Source organism: Plectropomus leopardus, chromosome 2, assembly GCF_026936395.1.
Source record: "Plectropomus leopardus strain MGB_pleo_1.0 chromosome 2, ASM2693639v1, whole genome shotgun sequence".
Taxonomy (NCBI): domain Eukaryota; kingdom Metazoa; phylum Chordata; class Actinopteri; order Perciformes; family Serranidae; genus Plectropomus; species Plectropomus leopardus.
In genome coordinates, this window is record NC_142177.1 from 38,770,045 (window position 1) to 38,786,413 (window position 16,369).

The window sequence follows — 16,369 nt, forward strand, 5'->3', positions numbered from 1 at the left end:
TTTTTTTTTAAATAATGCCTCTGCATTGCTTTGTTTGTCAAATCACTTTGTAAACTCTGCTGTGGCCTAAAAAGTCCAATATTTTCCTTTTTAAAATGCAGGGAAGTCAAACTGTATGTAGCATACAAGAAAAGTAATCAAAGAATACCCCAAATCTTATGGTTTTTTTTTTTATTTATTAGAAGTGTTCAAGATTTATATCTATGTTGAATTTACATACAAGCTCATCTAAGGACAGTCATTGTTGTACGTAAATACAGTGTTCGAGTACATGTGCTAAGATATTTGTTCAACATGAAACGGCTCCTCCACTGATCAGTGACAAATTATACCTTCACTGAACCTTCAGCCGGTGAGCTGCAACGTTTAAACAGCTCTTGAGTTTTATATGGTAACACTCTGAAAATAACTTTTCTTCACTACGACTACTTTTACCTCTGATGTCAGTCGTGCTCATCTGTGACCTTAATAAACAGAATTTACAGCTTTAGACCTCAGGGTGAATTTGGCTTTCTTAAATAATCACAGTACAAAGCTTAAAAAAAGAAATCATTTCATTGCCCACGTTCGGACACTGATCACTGCATTAATTATAAAGGCTGATTCACTGACAGCACCATCTACAGTATGTGTTTGTGTGTCACCTTTTCAATCCATGACAACATCAAAAATCACCACCTTGCAGTTGTGTGCCTCCATGAACCAGTAAAGTTACAGTTTACATTCATTATTGTCCAAAATCATGTAGCCATGACAGAAGATAATGCTTCATATATAGATGCTGCTGCAAAGAAAATACAAATTACAAAACGTGGAAACTTTACACACATCTTCAACCCGGCAGAAGATCTACACAGTTATCACAGTTTCAAGATAAGTCAACAATTCAGTATCTGAAGAAACGTCTCCCCTTCTGTTCCTGAGAAAAGATGAACGACGGCCAGAAAATTGTTGTTGCAGAACATTATGATGTCAACGCGACCTTTTAAAATATAAAATGTCATCACTTTATCATTTTAGACATCCGTGTGACATTTCATCATAAAAGTTTATAATTGAGTCCAAGTCAGCGTTAGTGACAAATTTGGGGAATTTCCCTCTAGACTTTTTCAAGATATCATGTTCAAAAGAATGAGACGGACGCAAGATGACGGTGACCTTAGCCTCTAATTACCAAAAATCTAATCAGTTCATCCTTGAGTCCAAGTGGACATCAGTGCCAAAGTTAAGGAAATTCCCTCAAGGCCCCTTTGAGATGTTGTGTTCAAGATGAGACGGATGCAAGGATATAGTGACCTTGATCTTTGTTCACAAAAAAATATATATATCAGTTCATCAATGGGTCCATGTGGACATTTTGCCAAATTTGAGGACCTTTCCTCAAGGCCTCTTTGAGATATGTTCATGAGAATCAGATGGACACAAGATCAATGTCACCTTGACCCTTGATCATCAAAATCTAAATAGTTCATCACTGAGTCAAAGTGGTGGTTTGAGCCCAATTTGAAGAAATTCCCTCATATCAAGGCTTCTTGTGATATCACAACCAAGAAGATGAGACCTTCACATGGTCATCATGACCTTAACCTTTAATCAACTAATCTAATCAGTTCATGTTTGAGTCCAAGAAGACATTTGTTCCCAATCTAAGGAAATTTCCTCAAGGCGTTCTAGAGATCTTACATTCAAAAAAATGACATGGAAAGACAACCCGAAAACATAATGCCACAGCTTCTCCTTGCACGGAGGTATAAAACTTATATCACATATACATTTAAAGGGAAAGAAATACTACAAAAACAATTTAACTCATGTAACTGAGGAGGTGTATAAAAATTGCATATAAAAAAAGATTAATTCAAAGAGTAACTAAACCCAAAAAACACTTTTTTCCCCCAGTTGAAAAGCACTACATTATGGGTATTTGATAGTGTTTTTAAATGATTCAGGTCCAACTCTTGACATGAGAGTGCAAAGTATAAAATCTCTTCATACTGTGTGTATAAATATGCATAGTGAGTAATAGTAATTTTGTCTCAGCCCCCTCCCAGCCGCGCCCGTTTTCTGGACTTTCCTTCACATTCCCGGGAGGAGGCGCTCCGGTCAAACGTGGGGGGTTTCGTTACTGCGCAAAACTTTTTTGTTACAGGAGATCATAAGTGTTTCAATGACATACTATTGCCAACAGTTTTTGAGTATAAATGATAATGATAAAATGTATTTAACAAAACTTGATGGCATTTCTTTAAAATACTACCAGTACTTCGACCTCTCAGCTCGATGGTTTCTAACGTTTATTCTTTCTCAGGTTTTCTTTAAAGTTTGTGATTTGGGTAAAACTTTTCCTACAACTGCTACAATTATGTGGCTCTCAAATTCGGAGAGTTCCTGTGTGTTTTGACTAGGGGTCGACCCATATCGATGTTTCAGAGCCGATGCCGATTATTAGTAGTTAATGAGACTGCTCAATATTTGGAACCGATATGCATTTACAGTAAAAATGAAAATCTTTGTCAATATTTAGAATTTGGAATATAACTAACTCCAACGCAAAACTTTAAACGCCTTTAGCAAATGTTTAATCAAATCTGAACTTTCAACATCATAAACAGCAAGTTCGCAGCAACTTCTTTTTTTTTTAAAGTCAAGTTAAATTTTAAATAAAAAATGAACTAAAAATAGCTCCCTGAGGTTTTACAAAGCAAACCTTACTCTCATGCTGACACTCTGCAGTTTTTAAATGAATGTTATCTGCCATCATTTAAATAAAATGCTGATACAGATCATTCACAAAATGCTGAATATCGGCCCGATAATCAGTCGGGCGACCCCTAGTTTTGACCACGAACCAGAACTGAATCGTCTCCCAAATATTTCACAAACACAAGGCCACTTTGCCTGTTCGAGATCTTTGATGCTTTGCCAACACGTCAAAAGCTCAGTTTCTGCACATCGTGCAAAGTTGCATCGTTTCGCAAAGTCGCCTCATTTCGTACAGCTGCCTCATTTCGCAAAGTTGCCTCGTTTTGGAAAGTTCCCTCTTCTCCCGTGTGGATTGCCATGTGGGCCGTCAGCTGAGCTTTGCGTCCGAAAGCTTTTCCGCAGGTCATGCAGGTAAACGGCTTCTCGCCCGTGTGGACTCTGATGTGCCTTTTCAGCGCGGACATCTCGTAGAATCTGTTCCCGCAGAACTTGCAGAGGTACGGCTTCTCGCCTCTGTGCATCCTCATGTGCACCATCAGGCGATTGCTGTGTCTGAAATCTCGTCCGCATATTTCACAAGAATACGGCTTCTCACCTGTGTGCGTCGTCATGTGGACAATCAGGTGGCTGTTATATCGGAAATCTTTTCCGCATATTTTGCATGTAAATGGGTTCTCACCCGTGTGCGTCGTCATGTGGACCCTCAGGTGACTGTTGTACCGGAAGTCTTTCCCACATGTTTTGCACGTGAACGGTCGCTCACCTGTGTGGATTCTCAGGTGAATATTCAACTGGGACTTAAACTTGAAAGCTTTCCCACAGGTGTCACATTTGAATGACTTTTCGACAGAATTACCCAGAAGCTCTGACGGGGTCGAGTTGTACACGTTGTTGCTGTGACTCTCGAGGTGTCTCTGCAGCTCTGCGTTTCTAGCGGCGTCTCTGTGCTCTCCTCCTGGGTGATTCTGGCTCAGGTGAGAGTTGTGGGCGAGCAGCTGGTGGTCAGGGTTTGGTTCGGGGATCACATAGGTGATCACTGGTATGTCAGACTCGCTGAGCGCGTCCTCAGGATCTTCACAGTGCTCACTTTCCTCATAAGGAGGAATCAAAACAGAGTCATCCTCCTCCTGCTTCACTATGAGCTGCTCTCCCTGCTGGCTGGTGCACAGCTCCTCCTGCTCCTCCTTAATCTGCGGAGGCTCCGGCTCCTCCTGGTCCAGACTGGAGCTCCTCTCCTGAACACAGAGCTGCTGGTCAGCAGGAACCTCCTCCTGCCTGCGGGCATGTTGGTGTGGGAGGTCTGGAGAACAAAAGGACTGTGATTTTACAGAAGAAAATGCACAGATGCTACCAAAATAACACCAACACATACTTAAATATTTGGCTTTAAACATATAAAGCAAATCAAAGCATTATTTGTTATTGACTTTATTAAGATTTACGCACCTATTTTTTGTGCTCCGGGTTTCCAAACGACGTCCAGCAGTCTGCGCTGACGGTCGATCACTTCTTCGTACTCGACGATGGTTCTTTTAAAAACTCCGAAGATTTCTTCCGCAGCAGCTGTGAGTCGCTGGTTGACAAACACCCTCAAATGCTCAACTGAAGACATTTTTGCCTGATGTTGATCTACGCAACAATTACACCGTCATGTCCCAGCAAAGTCCACCGAGCTAACGGCTAACGCAGCTAGCGACTGAATGGACTCCTTCCGTTGGATGTGTCTCACTGATAAAGTCCCGACTGAGCCGCTCATTCCTTCCGCGCATAAACTAGTCCTCCGCTCAGAGGATGTTTTTGGTCAGAGTTAAAATATAAAGAAATATCAAATGCACGGATGGAAACCTGACATAGTTTGGAACTGTAATTGCACTGGAATTTGTGCATTTGGTAATAATTTTTATTTTTTTTTTTTTGCAAAAATAAATAAATAAATAAATAAATAAACAAATAGTAAAAATGGATAAATGAATAAATAAAAAGTTATTTCTTAAAATAATATCAAATGCACGGATGGAAACCTGACACATTTTGGAACTGTAATTGCACTGGAATTTAAGCATTTGTTAATATTTTTTTGCAAAAAATAAAATAAATAAATAAATGGTAAAAATAAATAAATTAATAAATAAAAAGTTATTTCTTAAACTAATATCAAATGCACGGATGGAAACCTGACACATTTTGGAACAGTAATTGCACTGGAATTTAAGCATTTGCTAATATTTTTTTTGCAAAAAATAAAATAAATAAATAGTAAAAATAAATACATGAATAAATAAAAAGTTATTTCTTAAAATAATATCAAATGCATGGATGGAAACCTGACACATTTTTGGAACTGCAATCAAACTGTTATTTGAGCATTTTTTAATAAAAACAAATCTTTGCAAAAAATAAATTAATAAATTCAAATAAATAAATAAAATGCAAATGCACAAATGGAAACCTGACACATTTTTGGAACTGCAATTGAACTGTAATTTGAGAATCTGTTAATAAAAACAAATCCTTGCAAACAATAGAATAAAATAAATAAATTAAAATATAAATAAAATAAATAAATTAAAATATAAATAAAATAAAAATATAAATAAATAAATAATATTTTTAAAATAATATCAAATGGATGAGTGGAAACCTGACACATTTTTGGAGCTGTAATTTGCACTGTAATCTGAGAATTTGTTAATAAAAACAAATCTTTGCAAATACATATATTTAAAAAAAACAAATAGAAAATTAAAAGAGACAAAATTAAAAAGATTATTATTTTACTTCACTAGTAGGAATAATCAGGCAACAATTTAACTGAAAATATAATAAATAAATTGAAACAGCTATTTTAAAATGTGAATGTATAATTTGAAAATGTCAAAAAAAGTTACAATAAAAATGTGAAATTTCAAATTCAAAAGCTTAAATAGAAAAGCTCCAAATGAAATGTCAAACTGTGAAGATGGAAATGAAAATGGTAATGTAAGTAAGAAAAGAGAAACAGCAAATATGAAACCTAAAATGGGAAGTGGAAAAGCTTGGATGGAAAATGAGTTACTGACAGAAACATGTTTTACGAGGTCAGAACGACCTTCAACCGCCAGATTTTAATCAGTTCGGTCTTGAGTCCAAATGGATGTTTGTGTCATGTTTGCAGAAACTCCCTCGCAGCGCTCTTGAGATATTACTTTCACAAGAATGAGAGGTATGCAAGGTCACTGTGACCGCCGTAGAAATGATTACATCTGCAACCTGAAGACCTTGTGCATGTTTAGACTCCAGAGTCACACACAGCCGAATGACGTGTGAACGCCTCTCTGCGAAGGTGAATCATTGTTCTGTTACTTTTAGTTTTCGGTGTGTTTTTGCTCGTGTACGGACTGCACCAAGAGCTTCTCGGGCCTGATTTGTGTTGTCATTAAACCTACATATTCATAAAAGATCAGCTGCGGCTCATTGAGTTTATTTATTATTCATCAAAATGAAGATTGTCCAAGAGTACACGTTTTGACTACATCAGCTATGGTATTTAAATAGCATGTTTGTTTCAGCTAGTTGAGCACAAACTGACGGAAAGTTTAACAAGGCGTCATATTTAATAAGCTCACGTTAAGTTTCTAACTCTTAATTAGCAAAGTTATTATATCTGGCCTAAAAAGTGCAACATTTGCCTGTGAAAGGTCGTGAAGTGAAACAAATGTAAAATAAAAACAAAGAAAATCAAAACGGATCTTTTTTTATTCACTTCAAGTGTTTAAGATTTCATATGTGTGTAGAATTTGCATGCAGTCGAGGCCATGTTGTACACAAGATATACATTTCTTCACTGCACACGTTTGTTCAATATGGACCATACTGTCCCGTGTTTTTGTTTTTAAATGTTGTTTTTAACGGGGACAACAGTCCTTTAAACTGGTCCAGCACTGAGTGAGAGAGCTGAGGCAGCCGCAGCAAAACAGGCTGCAATGTAACCACTCTGGGTTTTTGTGCGCCGTCAACAAACGACCACTAAAAGAGTTTGTTTAAATGTCTGAGAGCATTATACAAACGATCTCTACAGAGATCCATCTTTTCGATAAAGTGTAAGACAATAACTGATTAACCAGAAACAGCAGAAATCGCTCCGGACAAAACCCAGCAGACCGGACCACCAATAAACAGACCAACTGTGGTTTTAGCAGATATGCAAACTTATATTCCTTTAAAACGGAGACACATTAAAGCAGAGACTCTCAACTCGCTTTAGGGGCCACTTATGCAAAATGACAGGAGGCCGGGGGCCAATCGGTGCAGCCCCATACATGTTTCTATGATTTTAGGACATTTCTAAGGTTTTTTTTAGGACATTTCTAGGACTTTAGGACATTTCTAGGATTTTCGGACGTTTTGAGAATTTTAGAACATTTCTAGATTTTTTTGGACATTTCTACAACTTTAGGACATTTCTAGGATTTAGGACATTTCTAAGACTTTAGGATGTTTTAATGATTTTAGGACATTTCTAGGATTTTAAGGACATTTCTAAGACTTTAGGACATTTCTAGGACTTTGGGACATTTCTAGGATTATAGGACATTTCTAGGATGTTTTAGCACATTTCTAGGACTTTAGGTCGTTTCTATGATTTTAGGATGTTTCTCGGAGCTTCGGACATTTCTCAGATTAAAAGATATTTCTATGATTTCAGTACGTTTTTAGGATGTTACGGTGTTCCTAGGATTTAAGAAAGTTTCTAAGATTTTAGAATATTTCTAGGATTTTATGACATTTCTAGAAATTTAGGATGTTTGTGGGATTTTAGGATGCTTCTTGTATTTTCAGACATTTCTCAGATTTTCAGGACATTTCGCACATTTTAGGACATCTCGTGGTTTAAAAGATATTTCTATGATTTCAGGATGTTTTTAGGATTTTAAGATGTTTCTAGGTTTTTAGGGTGTTTCTCGGATTTTAGGATATTTTTGGGATTTTAAGAAGTATCTCAGATTTTAAGACATTTCTCTGATTTAGGACTTTTCAAGGATTGGAAGACATCTCCATGATTTTAGGACATTAGGGGCTTAGCTAAGTCCTCTGTCTGGGGTTCGGAGGATCCTCCATTCACACTTTTTGATAAATGAGCTCTATTTTGATGCTGTTTTATGCACTCTGGCACCTTATGTACACTAAAAGTACAAAAACAATTCCCAGTGTGAATCACTTTATTTTTATTGTGAGTTAGAAAATGATTGGGGGGCCACCCTGCACCTGTCAGGGGCCAGATTTGGCCCCCTGGCTGTAAGTTGAGGATCCCTGCATTAAAGCATCTTCTCCAGCAGATCTTGCTAAATTAAGGTTTCTCGCCTGTGTGGGTTCTCATGTGGACTGTCAGCTGACCTTTACGTCCGAAAGCTTTCCCACATGTTGTGCACGTGAACGGCTTCTCGCCCGTGTGGATTCTTAAATGAGCCTGCAGTACTGATATCTGACTAAATCTTTGCCCGCAGACATCACAAGCATGTGGTTTCTCGCCGGTGTGGACTCTTTCGTGCCTCGTCAGAGTGGACATGTCACAGAAACTTAACCCGCAGACCTTGCAGACGTACGGCTTCTCACCCGTGTGGATTCGCATGTGGACTTTCAAGTTACTGCTCGACCTGAAAGCCTTCCCGCATGTTTCACACGCGTGTGGCTTCTCACCTGTGTGGGTTTTTATATGATACAGCAAGCCGCTGTAATAAAGGAACTCTTTCCCACAAGTTTTGCACGTAAACGGCTTCTCGCCCGTGTGGATTTTTTCGTGAGTGTTCACGACTGATTTATCACTGAACTTTTTTCCACAGACGTTACAGGAATACGGCTTCTCCCCTGTGTGGACTCTCATGTGGACAAACAATTGGGACTTAAACTTGAAAACTTTCCCACATGTGCCACATTTGAAAGACTTTTTACCTGTGTGAGTATCACAGTGACTGTCTGACGTGGTAGAGTCGTATATATCGTCACTGTGAATATTGTTTTCATGAAGTCTTTGAAGCTCTTTATTTCTCGTTGATTGTTTGTCTCCACACTCGCCTCCTGTCTGATTTTGTCTCTCAGCTACAGGAGAGCTGTCAGAGAGGAGCTGGTGGCCGCTGTTTGCTTCTGATATCTCAGAGTTTATAACTCGTATTTTGACTTCAGACTCGTTGTCTGCGTCACTGAGAGCGTCCTCATCTTCACAGCGCTCACTTTCCTCATAAGGAGAAATCAACATAAAGGCATCCTCCTCCTGCTTCACTATGAGCTGCTCTCCCTGCTGACTGGAGCACAGCTCCTCCTGCTCCTCCTTAATGTGGTCAGCAGGAACCTCCTCCCTGCAGGCATGTTGGTGAGGGAGGTCTGGAGGGACACACAACAAAAGGGAGAAGAAACTACTGTGATGAAGAAGAAAGAAGAAAATGCATATATATATATCTGTTTTGCTTTGCCCCAACAGAGGTCCCAGCTAAGAACCTAAAGTCCTAAAATCCTAGAAATGTCCCAAAATCCCAGGAACATCCTGAAATCATAGAAATATCTTTTAATCCCAGAAATGTCCTAATATCTAATATTTTAATGGTCTTGTGCGTAGGTGGGAGGAGGAAATGAAAAAGCAGCCCTCACAGCACGTTTTTACCTATATATTTATTTATATTACAAACACACACAAATTTCAAAACAAATGGGACATTGTGTAAATCTTAAAAAAAACTACATGTAACAGAATAAAGTACGAAGATATTCTATAATAATATTATTAATTAAATAATATATAGATAATTCAAACTGAACAACTTCTTATTTTTTGGAAACATAAACTCATCCTGAATACGATCCCTGCAAACGTGTTGGGACAGGAGCGTGTTTACCACTGCGTGACATTTTCCTTTTAACAACACTCAGCAAGTGTTTGGGAACTGAGGACACTAACTGTTTAAAGTTCAGAAAGTTAAATAATTTGCCATTCTGGCTCAATACACGACTTCACCTGCTCAACAGTCTGGTGTCTGCACTGCTGTATTTTGTGCTTCCTAATCTGAAACATGAGCAAATTGGCTTTATTTTTTATTTAAACCTTTATTGCCTCTAAGAGAATTTCTCGCATCAGAGCATAGAAAACAAAAGACACAAGACACCAGCATCCACAATGGACAGCACATAAGAACATAAGGCAAGTGAGTAAAATACATTATAAATATAAGTATGCCTGAACGTGAAATTACCAAAAAATTAACAAATACACACACACACACACACACACACACACACAATAAATTTGATCCGTTTGAACATCAAATATTTTGTCTCTCTGCTGTTTTTCATTCAGTGTCGACCAAAAGGGATTTACACATCACTGTATTGTTATTTTATTCACGTTTGACTAAACGTCTCAGCGGTTTTTACTCATTTCTGTAGTTTACTGTCACTCACGTGTCTCTGGTTTCATATCCAGCAGTCTGCGCTGACGCTCGAGCTCTTCTTCGTACTCGACGATGGTTTTCTTAAAAACTCGGAATATTTCTTCAGCAGCAGCAGTTAGTCTCTCACTGACAAACTCTCTCAAATACTCCACTGAAGACATTGTTGCCGAATTATAAGTTAAATATTAAATAACGTAACAACGTCACTAATTGTTGAGGTTGATTCATCAGAGCTAACGCAGCTAACGCAGCTAGCACCTGTTTTGTTTACTTCCGCTGGATGTCACATTGATTAAGTTCCGGAAGTGGAATCGAGCTTTTTTTGTTTCCGCCCATCAACATTTTTTTTTTAAATTCTAATTTTATTTATATAAATATATATATATATATATATTTTAACCTTTATTCAGAAACAAATTCTGGCCATTACATCAAGTTGATATACAAATAGTACAAATTACAAACTTACAAACTAAGCATAAAACTTGTTAAAAATTATATATATATGTAAAACCTCCCACCCCCAAAATGAATTTTAGAGCTTTTTGTAATTATTTGCATTAAATAAATGTTCGAAAGTTTCAATCTCAGCTCAGAAAACAGTATTCTCCAAAATGTTAAATCATAATTTGTTGTTGAAATGAGAGTGAGGTATCTGCTCCTGTTTTGAATTATAATAAACATGTTTTTACAGCAGCAATATTGTATTTTATTATTACACTGTTTGATACAGACCCACTTCCAGAGGATGAAATACCTGAAAGCCGTACTTGAGTAAAAGTAAAGATATTTTTCCAGAAAATGACTTTGGTAGAAGTTAAAATAACCTATTAGAATATTAGTTGAGTAAATGTCTTGAAGTATCTATTTGCTGTACTTAAGTATCAAAAGTAATTTTATGATATTAAGTGTTATCAGGTATTATAAATTAAAGCACAAATAAATGCTGGTAATAAAAAGAAAATCAGATTTCTGAGAATTATTACATTTATTTCTTCATAACAAACATGAAAATGAAGCGTCCATTTCACTTGAAGAAAAAAGGATTTAAAGAACATAACATTAAAATGAAATAACGTAAAATGTGTTTTCAGTATTTCAAATGCACAAAAAAACTCAAAGTATTTTATCATAATTCACACATTTTTTTCTGTTCAGGAAAGTACAAATAACATAATACAAGTTACTGCTAACGCAAACTGAACATTTTCCTCCTGCTGCGGCTTCACATCAAAAGCATTTAACTGGTAAAATATGATTGGACTTTTATTGTGAAATACTCGCAGGAAATGTGTGATTGTCGGTGAGATTAAAGCTGCGGCACATTTCAGCATTTTTAGAGAGCAGGTCGGTTTGAAATATTTCAGGGAAAAAATCATTTCCATGATTTTAAAATAAATCAAGCAAATTTGCTCAGGTTTCGAAGGGTTAATGCAGCCAGGAACCTTATTTACGCTCAAAGGACAAAAACATCCTGATGTGAATCGTTTTATTTTCACTGTGAATTAGAAAATGGTTGGCAGGCCACCTGGCACCGCATCGAGGGCCAGATCTGGCCCAAGGGCCGCAAGTTGAGCATCACTGATTTAACTCTTTGACACCTGGATCGAGATCAGTTTTCTTGTGCTACGTTCAGACGCCTTCACGAGCTATTTGGCCTTTTGAAACCTGAGCAAATTGTTTTAATTTATTTGGAAAAACACGAAAAAAAGGCAATGACCAACTGGGAGAGAAATGTCCCAAAAATTGCAAGAAATTAGAAAAAGGTTAACCCCCCCCCCCCCCAAAAAAAATTAGTTTTTTAAAAAAAGAGGAGGGTTATTTACAAAAAGTATAGATACAGCCCAAGAAATTAGGAAAATATCCTGAAACTAAATTTAGAATTATAATTTTAAAATAAATACTTCCTTCATCACTTTTTGTCTTTTTTATTTTTTTTGTGCCTTTTTTTCAGGTGCTTTCCATGTAACTTTTTTTTTAACAAATCTTTTGCAGTTGTTCAGGCCACATTTTGTCAAGTTGCTCATTGCCTTCTCTTCCGTGTTTTTGAAAGAAGTCAAATCAAACTGCTCAGGTTTTAAACGATTACAGAGTCTCAGATTTGGCACATCTTGCAAAATTAGGTCTTCTCGCCTGTGTGGATTCTCGTGTGTGATTTCAGGTCACTGTTCTGTATAAACGCTTTCCCACAGGTCTCACAGGTATACGGCTTCTCGCCTGTGTGAGTTCTGACATGCTTCGTCAGCGTGGACATGTCACGGAGTCTTTTCCCGCACACCTTACAAATGTACGGCTTCTCTCCTGTGTGGATTCTCACGTGGACCGTCAGCTGACTGTTATGTCTGAAAGTTTTCCCGCACGTTTTGCACAAAAACGGCTTCTCTCCCGAGTGGATCCTCATGTGGACCGTCAGGTCGCTGTTCTGTCTGAAAGCTCGCCCGCACGTTTTGCACGTAAACGGCTTCTCTCCTGTGTGGATCCTCATGTGGGCCAACAAGCTGTTATTGTACCGGAACTGTTTCCCGCATGTTTCGCAGGAATGCCGCTTCACACCCGTGTGGATCCTCATGTGAGCGTTCAAAAGGGATTTCTCAATGAAGCCTTTCCCGCAGACATCGCAAGAAAACGGCTTCTCGCCTGTGTGGACTCTCATGTGGACTTTCAGGCGATTACTGTGGAGGAAGTCTTTCCCGCATATTTCGCAAGAATACGGCTTCTCACCCGTGTGTGTTTTCATGTGGTCTATCAAGTGATTATTATATCGGAAATCTTTTGCACATATTTCACAAGAGTACGGCTTCTCGCCTGTGTGGACTCTCCAGTGCACCTGCAGTTTGGACTTATATTTAAAAACTTTACCACACGTGCCGCATTTATAAGACTTTTCCCCCGTGAGAGAGTTACCTTCAGCTGAGTACAAACTGTCGCTGTGACTGCTGCTCTCGTGATGTCTTTGCAGCTCTGCACTTCTACTTGAGTCTTCATGTTCGCCTCCTGTCTGATTTTGTCTCTCGGCTACATGAGAGCTGTCAGAGAGGAGCCGGAGGTCACCGTTTGCTTCTGGTATCACGTAGGATATAACCGCTATGTTGACTTCAGAGTCCGTCTCTGCTGCACTCACAGCAGGATTTAAGCTCACGGTCTGATCTTCACTGAGCTCACTTCCCTCATGAGCACGAGTCAAAATAAAATCATCCTCCTCCTGCTTCAGCAGGAGCTGCTCTCCCTGCTGACTGCTGCACAGCTCCTCCTGCTCCTCTTTAATCTGAGGAGGTTCTGGCTCCTCCTGGTCCAGACTGGAGCTCCTCCCCTGAATACAGAGCTGCTGCTCAGCAGGAACCTCCTCCTCCTTACAGACATGTTGCTGTGGGAGCTCTGGAGGGACACAACAACAAAAACATGTAACTGATGGTAGAGAAGTAAAAATGCAAAAATACTCATGACGCTGAAGTTAGCTTCCCATTGAGCAGTAAAGGGGAGAGTTAAGGGAAACGTAATTTTGGATTCTTAAGGATGATTCTCGGCTTTTTGCGCCTCCTACTGTGATGAAATCATGGTAGATGTTTAAAATCATACACCTAAGCATTCTCTGAAATCCACTTTCAGATTTGTGAAACTTTTATTTTATTTCTGAAAATGCACCCCCCCCCAAATTATTCCACTGCATTTTTCACTTGTGGACCACACTGAACCAGGTCCAGATCAGGTTAAATCTGAACCAGATTATCCCAGAGAGGCTAAAGATTATTTAAAACACAATTTCAGATTTGTGCCATCTTTATTCTATTATTGAAAATGCAAAAAATATTATTGTACTGCATTTTTTACATGTATACCAAGTTAACGGGTCAAATCTGGACCGGCGCGCTCAACATCACCATGCAGGAGTTCATATTTCTATTCAGGCCCGGCCCTTAGCATAGGCGATAGAGGAGGTGCGCTGCTGGTTGTCAACCCCCCCCTCAAATATGATGATTTGCTGCGCCCCTTAGCGCCCTTTCTTCAATCATAAACTCAGCGCCCCTGTTGTTGCTCATCATTGACCTGCTGACCAGCCTGCACCGTGAGACCTGACGGCGCTGCGGACTGAAAGAGAAAGTCGGGGACGAGATACTGATGCTCATTCTCCACTGATGTCTCTGCCGGTGTCTCCGCTGGTGTCCACTCCACTCTCTGTCTCATTGTCCTACGCTGTCTGCTGCAGGTTCATGTCTTTGCTTGTGCAGTAATGGGTTAATGTCCTCTGTAAGTGTCCAGATGAATCAGGGGACTTTAGCAGAATCTGCATCGTCTCTCTGAAGCTGCACATTTAGACAATTATTCAGCAGGGGCTGGCTCAACTTGCGGCAGCGGCACCTAACTGTGGCACCTCTTGTGGCACCCCCAGATGCCGCAGCTAGGTGCCGCTAGCAGTCGCAGCAGATGCCACTGGTTGCCGAGACGTGCCGGGAGGTGCCAGGAGGTGCCAGTGCTTGTGCCACTGCTTGCCAGGAGGTAGCCACGTCATAGTGATTCTGTCTTCAGATCCAGTATTCACAGGCTGTCAGCGCGCACACACGCGCGCGCGCGCACACACACACACACAGCGGAGAGACAGTGAGATGAGAGGAAGCTGATATCATCCTCGTGTCCCCTTTTCGGCGGATTTTTCCGCTGCTGCAGATAATTTGTCACCTTGTAATATATTAATTTTGTGAGTAGGCTATATTAAAAACCGCCAAACCGCGGCACAAGCACTGGCACCTCCTGGCACCTCCCGGCACGTCTCGGCAACCAGTGGCATCTGCTGCGACTGCTAGCGGCACCTAGCTGCGGCATCTGGGGGTGCCACACGAGGTGCCACAGTTAGGTGCCGCTGCCGCAAATTGAGCTTGCTGTCTCTCCAATTATTTGTCTCTGAGTAACTGCTGTTATCATTATTGTTCTTGTTACTGAATATTACTGTAAAATCTTGTTACAAACTAAATGCAGGTCTTATTCAAATTAAATAAAGTCACTTTGTTTAGTGCTGATTTCCATGAAACAGCAGACTTCATGCTGTGGTGCCAAAGCTGCGAAAATACTCTGAATACAGACTCCACTTAGATGTTGATATTGATGTTTTGGTAGGCCTTTTTTTAATGTGGCTAAAAATAATAATAATAATAATAATGATAATAATAATAATAATAACGATTGATAATTTTACAGGTAACTTAAAGGTTTCCAAAATCTGAAGGTGGGCTTGCAGACAGCTAACCGGATGCTGTAAAAAACACGCAAACAGAAAAATAAAAATAAAACACGTTAAAACCAGATGCATGTCTGCATGTCTGTGTGTATGAGAGGTGTTACAGACCGATCCTCTGCAGCTTGATTTCGGGTTTCCAGTCGGCGTCCATCAGTCTGCGCTGACGCTCGAGCTCCTCCTCAAACTCCGCGATGGTTTTCCTAAAAACGACGAATATTTCCTCCGCGGCGGCGGTTAGTCGCTCGTTGACAAACTCCCTCAAATAGTCGACTGAAGACATTGTTGCTGAGTTAAAATGACGGCGGCGCGATGTTTTATCGACGGATAAACGTCCTTTAAGTTCCCGCATTGAACGAGCCTGCGGTTTGTTTACTTCCGCTGGATGTTACACTGAAAAAGTCCGACGGTGGAACGTTTCTGTTTTTTTGTTCCGCTGCCGATTGTTGGTAAAACTCTTCAGCAGAAACTGCACAGATTATTATTTTATTCTCTTTAACCCTTTCAAATCGAGCAAATTGCACTGAAAAACAAAAAACAAACAAATGCCCAAAAACCCAACCCAATTTGTAACAACAAAACAAAACAAAACATTTCAAAACAAACATAAAAACAGTGAGAAACGAAAGAAGTAATGAGCCCCCAAAATAGCATGAAATTACTAAAAAGTACCAAAAAAAGGACCTGAAAATGAAATTTAAAACGAGAGCTAAAATAAACCATAAAAAAGACATAACCTGGAAAAAGTGCTTAAGAATTATAATAATGTTGCAACATAATTTCAAATATGTAATTCTGATAATTATAAATATTTTTTTTCTAATTTTTATTTTAAGCAGTTATCTAAATATACTTGCAATTTGCAGAACATTTCTTACCAAGTTCCTAATAACCTTTTTTCCATGTTTTTAAATTCTTGTTAAAGGCATCTGAAGAAAAGTGACGTCGCTCCAGTTTTCAAAGGATTAAACTAACTATAGGACCTGTTGTGTAACTCGCTGTAAACACAACATTTTGAAAC

General features: G+C 39.1%; 2 protein-coding genes across 2 annotated transcripts; both read right to left on the bottom strand.

The window, feature by feature from the left end:
* Nucleotides 1–1,334: 1,334 nt before the first annotated feature.
* On the bottom strand, nucleotides 1,335–10,412 carry LOC121954112 (uncharacterized). Its single transcript, XM_088071404.1, has 4 exons — nucleotides 10,132–10,412; nucleotides 8,036–9,060; nucleotides 4,150–4,345; nucleotides 1,335–4,003 (listed from the first exon to the last, which is right to left on the bottom strand). The coding sequence occupies exons 1-4, from the start codon at nucleotides 10,280–10,282 to the stop codon at nucleotides 2,931–2,933; spliced, it is 2,445 nt and encodes an 814-aa protein (XP_087927530.1). The 5' UTR covers nucleotides 10,283–10,412; the 3' UTR covers nucleotides 1,335–2,930.
* A 678-nt stretch (nucleotides 10,413–11,090) lies between these two features.
* On the bottom strand, nucleotides 11,091–16,349 carry LOC121938655 (uncharacterized). The gene is made up of 2 exons (XM_088070363.1): nucleotides 15,460–16,349; nucleotides 11,091–13,496 (listed from the first exon to the last, which is right to left on the bottom strand). The coding sequence occupies exons 1-2, from the start codon at nucleotides 15,698–15,700 to the stop codon at nucleotides 12,241–12,243; spliced, it is 1,497 nt and encodes a 498-aa protein (XP_087926489.1). The 5' UTR covers nucleotides 15,701–16,349; the 3' UTR covers nucleotides 11,091–12,240.
* Nucleotides 16,350–16,369: the final 20 nt, after the last annotated feature.